Source organism: Chelonoidis abingdonii, chromosome 16, assembly GCF_003597395.2.
Source record: "Chelonoidis abingdonii isolate Lonesome George chromosome 16, CheloAbing_2.0, whole genome shotgun sequence".
In the NCBI taxonomy this organism is placed as follows: domain Eukaryota; kingdom Metazoa; phylum Chordata; order Testudines; family Testudinidae; genus Chelonoidis; species Chelonoidis abingdonii.
This window is the reverse complement of record NC_133784.1, coordinates 2,898,000-2,903,999: the sequence shown is the minus strand read 5'-3', so window position 1 is coordinate 2,903,999 and position 6,000 is coordinate 2,898,000. Positions and strand designations below refer to the sequence as shown.

The 6,000-nt window shown below is 44.2% G+C and overlaps 1 protein-coding gene across 2 annotated transcripts in view; it reads right to left on the bottom strand.

Moving 5' to 3' along the window:
• Window positions 1-333: 333 nt before the first annotated feature.
• The window catches only part of PCGF6 (polycomb group ring finger 6), a 45,844-nt gene continuing 40,177 nt past the window's right edge, over window positions 334-6,000 (bottom strand). For both annotated transcript variants that reach the window (XM_032786099.2, XM_075072969.1), the window contains one exon: window positions 334-1,980. In XM_032786099.2, the coding sequence (XP_032641990.2) occupies window positions 1,924-1,980 (57 nt within the window). In that variant the 3' untranslated portion in view covers window positions 334-1,923. The remainder of the gene's footprint in view (window positions 1,981-6,000) is intronic.

Sequence of the window (6,000 nt, the reverse complement as noted above, 5' to 3'; positions counted from 1 at the left end):
TAGGTGATGGGCCAGTGGAGTTCTGTTGGTTTCTTTCTTGGACTTGTCTTGCAGGAGGCGGCTTCTGGGTACACGTCTGACTCTGTTGTTTTTTTAATGGATTCCTCATTAAAAAGGCATCCCTCAGAGATTTTACAGTTTCAAAATTCATAACATTTCAAAGTCCCCATTGATATCAGGCATTTTAAAATAACACTTTCTAATTTCCTCATTTTAACTTATGGATTAAGTAAAAATGTCTAGTAGTAATCTCATTAATCTCACTGGCTATTTATTATTTTAGGGTAAAGTGGAGAAGAGTAGTCTTGCAATAAATATTTCTTATAACAAGAATTTCAAGTAGGCTAAAATAAAACTTTATTTAACTCTTACAAGATATACTCTTATCAACACAATGCACAAAGTGTTTACAAAATAATCCCTTTTTCTGCTCCATTTTCAGCACTACTTTTATACAAACCTTGAAAATAAGTCAGAAATCTTGGCTACACATTTTTTTTGTTACATTTTTAGAAACATCGCAAGAAGTGACTTTAGGTACACAAGATTTTTCTTAAAGTGTCATCTTCACAGGCAAAACAAACATTGGTTTTAAAGAATTAAGGGCCAGATTTTTAAAGGGTAGTTAGACACCTAACTCCTATTAAAATCAATGGGAGTTAGGAACCCAGCTACCTTGAAATCTGGCCTTTAAGTCTAGAATGCAATGAAACTCTACTCATGCGCACCTCTGTTTTTTATATCTGTGAAAGAAATCACTAAAGTCTCATAACAAACAGAACAGAATATTGAAATATTAAGTGATCATGAACTACAGTTATGTTAAAATTAAAAACTACCTAATAGTCTTTGTGCAGCTGTAGAAGCAGTAGTAGTAACAGATGTTCATTCCATTGCTCTGCACCCAGCAGCAGCCTCAAACATGGTCTCCCCCTTAACGCATTCAAAGGTCATTACAATATGGTACTTTGAAGAGAATGTGAGAGTCTCCATTTTGCTGAGATTGGAAGGAGAGGTGTTAAAAATGAAAGGCTTGATTCTGCTTCCAGGCAAGTCAGCTGATTGACTTCAATGGGAGCAGGCTGAAAGTCTAATTATTTCACATATATCACAGATGGAGGGAAGGTCATACATTGATGTTCTCTGTGCACAGAATAATCTATTGGTCCATCCAGACTGAGAGCCATATCATGAGCTATATGGTTACACAGTAGTTAACATGAGTCTAGCTACAACCAGTTCTGGACCTAGTGTAGATGAAATTTGTTTCCTTGAAGAGAAACGATGTCTTAATGCTGTTTCCAGTAGAACTGGAAAGTCAATACTTAACCCATGTGAAGTTGATTACTCATTTTGGCCTACAGACAAGCTGGAAAATCTCCCCCTGCCCACCATTTCTAAATCAAGTCAGCTGCTGTTGACATTCTTTTTAGGTAAATGATTGTATCGCCTTCTCCCAAAAAGGGACATCACCCACTGAAGATCATCCCTGAGAGCACCATTCCAGCCACATACTTCAGAAGTACGTAAGGTCTTATGGAGATAAATTAGGGACCTGCCCAAGATTAAGATTAGTGGAGGAGAAAGCAAATTAACCCTGTGAGATCCTGTGGATTTAAGAAGGATTTAAAAATAAAAATCAGCAACTCTGAGTATTCTGCTTTCCCTGAGCTAGCTACAGTTTAAGTAGCATCATTTGTAATATAGAGCTTTGCAGTGTTTATAACTGTACTTACAGAGGCTGCATTTTTTACACTGGCAAAGTCAAATGCTAAGTTATAAGTGTACAGCAGTTAGTGGTGGTTTTTCATTCATTTATTTCCTGTGACAGGAAGCAAGGAGGATGGCCTTCTTTGGTGAGATAACAGCACTGAAGAAGCTTCATGTTTTGGATCCCTTCACCTTCTGATATTCTAGCAATCTTTAAGTTATTGTTAGTGAAGATACCACAAGGCCATAGTGCAGTACAAGCAAACCATCCTAGAGAGACAAGGAAAATGTATCATTAGGACAGTAACAAATCAGCAAACGGAGAGGAAGTTTTATAGCAAGAGACAGAGCCACTGTTTGCCAGAATCTTAGCTCCATCTGCCAAAGGTCCATTTCCTTCTGTCTCCTGAAGATCATATAAAGATATTTTGTACCTCTCTGTTTCCCTACAATAAGCCTGAATTTTGAAAAGCCCAGGCAACAGAGTGCCACCCCCGTAAGTGGGGAAATCTAACTAAAAGTTTTAAAAATCTGTTTCTTCAAGGAAAAATTATTTTGCTTTCATTTTAAAATCATCCTGAAGTTGTCCTGATGTGTAAATGGTGCCATTATACAAGCCAAATGGTCTCTGCTCAACCACCACGACCAAAATAACCATCAGAGAAGCAGCTGAAGAAGCCCTGCCCTTTAACACAACCTATCAAAAGAGAGGATGACACTGAAGTATTACATAGAAAAGAGGGCAGTATGTCTAGGATGGTCTGAGCATGGGACTGGGAACAGATCTTGAGTTCTAATCCTAGCTGTGACAAACTTTGTGTGTGGTCTTCAACAAGTCACTTCACCCCTCTGCTTTAGTTTCCTCATGTCAAAGGTGATGATTACCTACCAGGCCGGAGTGTGTATTAATGTTCATAAAACACACTGAAGATGAAGAGTGCTATAAGTAAGTATTATTTTAATTCAATTTCTAGAAATTTCCCATTCAAAGTTCTGGGTAAGTATATAAAAAAAACCCATAAACATCAAAATCTCACATTCTTCCTGAGTGCTGCTTGATATTTACTTTCCCATGTAAAATACTCCATACTCTAGAAGAGTGGCGTAGACATCTAACACTGAACACCCTCCTCTGCCCCAGACTGCAGCAATACATCTGCTGATGGCCCAATGATTCTGTTGCTATTTTGGATGTATACATTTAATTAACACTGTCACATATACGCACGTTACATTTCATGCTGACACTAGGCCTGCATATAGTTATCGCTCTCACACAAGTGTGTGAAAGATGCTTTTCAAACACACTACATTAATATAGAACGAGACATGGCAGTTTAGTACAGCAGCTCCACATTCTCTTCATACAAGGCTCCTGCAATATGTGGTTAAAAAGTAGGCGCACGTCTTCAGTGAAATTAACCACTGGACTGTAAACCATAATTGTTTATATCCCCAGATTATATGTTTTGCATGATTCCATCTCAGCAATACATACTGCATGTCCCTCAGCACAAGACTTGTGTCTGTGATAATTTACCAGGGATGTGAGAGAGACAATGAAGGAATGGTTCCCCTCCCACTAAACCAGTTAACAGCTCTCTCTCCCCCCAAAATTGCTTTTATGTTTTATTCTTATATAAAAGCAAACTGGGGGATTTACTTGATCTTGAAGAGAAAACCAAACCAAAGCCACTTTACACAGTCTTTTTCACTTCCCTGGATAATTATCACAGTCTTGTGTCAAAGAAGATGCAGGAAAAATGGGAGGTTAGCAACGGGAATGCTCACCATTCTGTGCTGGAGAGCTCTGACAGGCTTTTTTGCTTCCCTTAGGCAGAATGCGCCTTACTACTGCTCCTCAGCCAGAGCGACTTTGTTTCGCCCCTTGCTCTGAGCTGTGCCTACCAGGCATGAACTAGTCCTAAACGCATGGATTCAGAAGTTACACCAAGTGCTCTGCTAAGTGCGCAACATGTTAGAGCTTGACTGAGCTATAAGTGATAAAGGAAATCTATTCTTTTATGAAATCATGGTCCATTGACATGCACCCTGAGCCTGCTCCCAGTAAGTTAATGGCAAAACTCCCATAAAACTTCCCTGGTGCAAGATTGGACTCTTCACTTCTGATAAGAGACACGTGAACATTCTACCAACAACGCTGTCAGTTATAGGGTTTAAAAATGTCCACAGTTGGAGCTTGAGAGATATCCTCTGTCCAAGGCTCACCCTTTTGAAACCCGCTTCCTCTGATGGCTGTTTAGGAGTTTGACTTATGCAGCATTGGACCTGTTTGGACAGGCTTTGACTAGCTTCTATGATAGGAGACAAGGTTTTGATGGTTGTTGACATGCTAGGGGTTCTATTATGTTCTGCTGTAACTGAATATGCTAATAAAAAGGTGCCTGGTGGGGAGATAAATTAACACATTATCTTGATTAATTATGTGCTGAAGTAATAAACCAAGGGTTACACACCATCTGTGTGAGGGATTGTACCAGCCTGTAACACCCTTTAATTTAAACAGCAGTAATAACAACACCACCACCTACTTCTTAGCATTTTTCATCAGTAAATCTCAACATACTTTGCAAAGGCTGTCAATATCATTATTCCCATTTTGCAGATGTAAGCAGGGTCTGAATGGATGCTTCCCTGACAGCTAGCAGGGGGAAGGCGGGGGAAGAGATTTGGGTGTGTTTATATCTGTGGTTCTCAAACTTTTGTTCTGGTGACCCCTTTCACATTGCAAGCCTCTGAGTGCGATCCCCCCTTATAAATTAAAAACATTCTTAAATATATTTAACACCATTATAAATGCTGGAGGCTAGGATAGGACAAGAAGCAATGGGTTTAAACTGCATCAAGGGAGATTTAGGTTAGACATTAGGAAAAACTTCCTACCTGTCAGGGTAGTTAAGTACTGGAACAAATTACCTAGGGAAGTTGTAGAATATCTGTCACTGGAGGTTTTTAAGAACAGCTTAGACAAAAACTTGTTAGAGGTGGTCAATATCAGGCCTGCACAACATGCAGCCCGCAAGCCGCAGGTGTCCCGCAGAGGCTCACTGTGTGGCCCACGGCAGGGATTCAAAAGGCTCTGAGTTGCCTGCAGTGGCGGGGAGCTCAGAGCTCTTTAAATCCCAGCCGCAGCTGGGATTCAAAGGGCTCTGGGCTGCCCACAGCCACGGGGAGCCCAGAGCCCTTTAAATCCCAGCTGTGGCCGCAATTCAAAAGGTTCTGGGCTGCCGGAAGCGGCGGGGAGCCCTGAGGCCTTTAAATCCCAGCCATGGGCGGGATTCATAGGGCTCTGGGCTGCCCCCAGCCGCGAGGAGCCCAGAGCCCTTTAAATCCCAGCTGCAGCCGGGATTCATGGGGCTCTGAGCTGCCGGCAGCTGGGGAGCCCAGAGCCCTTTAAATCCCAGCGGCGGCCAGGATTCAAAAGGCTCTGGGCTGCCGGCAGCCGCGGAGAGCCCAGAGCCCTTTAAACCTCAGCCGCCAGGGCTGGCTTTAGGCCAATTCAACCAATTCCCCTGAATCAGCCTGCCCCTGAGAGGGCCACATGCCCAAGGCCCAGTACGGTGTACCGACAAAAGCCACTGTGCTGTACCAGGGTGGTCCCGCTTCCCCAGGGGGCAATTTAAAAGGCCTGTGGCTCCCAGGCCCTTTAAATTGCCACCAGAGCACCACTGCTGGAGCCCTGGGGTAGGGCTGTGGGGCTCTGGGGGCTATTTAAAAAGTCCGGGGTTCCCGTCGCTTCTACTGCTCCGGCCCTTTAAATAGCCACCGGAGCCCCACCACTTCCCCCGGGTTTCCGTGGCTATTTAAAGGGCTGGGGCAGTAGAAGAGGAGGAGCCCCGGGCCCTTTAAATACCCCCAGAGCCCTGGGGCAGCGGGGAGCTCTGGGGGCTATTTAAAGGGCCGGGGCTCCAGCTGCCTCTGCCACCCCGGTCCTTTAAATAGCCGCTGAAGCCACACCGCTTCCCCAGGGCTCCCTCGGCTATTTACAGGGCTGGGGCGGTAGAAGCAGGGGAACCCCGGGCTCTTTAAATAGCCCCCAGAGCCCTGGGGTAGCGGGGGTGGGTCTCCAGATGCCTTTGCTGCCCTGGTCCTTTAAATAGCCTCCGGAGCCCCACTACTTCCCCAGGGCTCCTGCAGCTATTTACAGGGCTGGGGCAGTGGAAGCAGGGGAGCCCCAGGCCGTTTAAATAGCCCGAGCCCCGGGCTGCTGCTGCTACTCTGGTGGGGGAGGCAGGAGAAGGGGGCACTCACCATACAGGATGGGCTGTA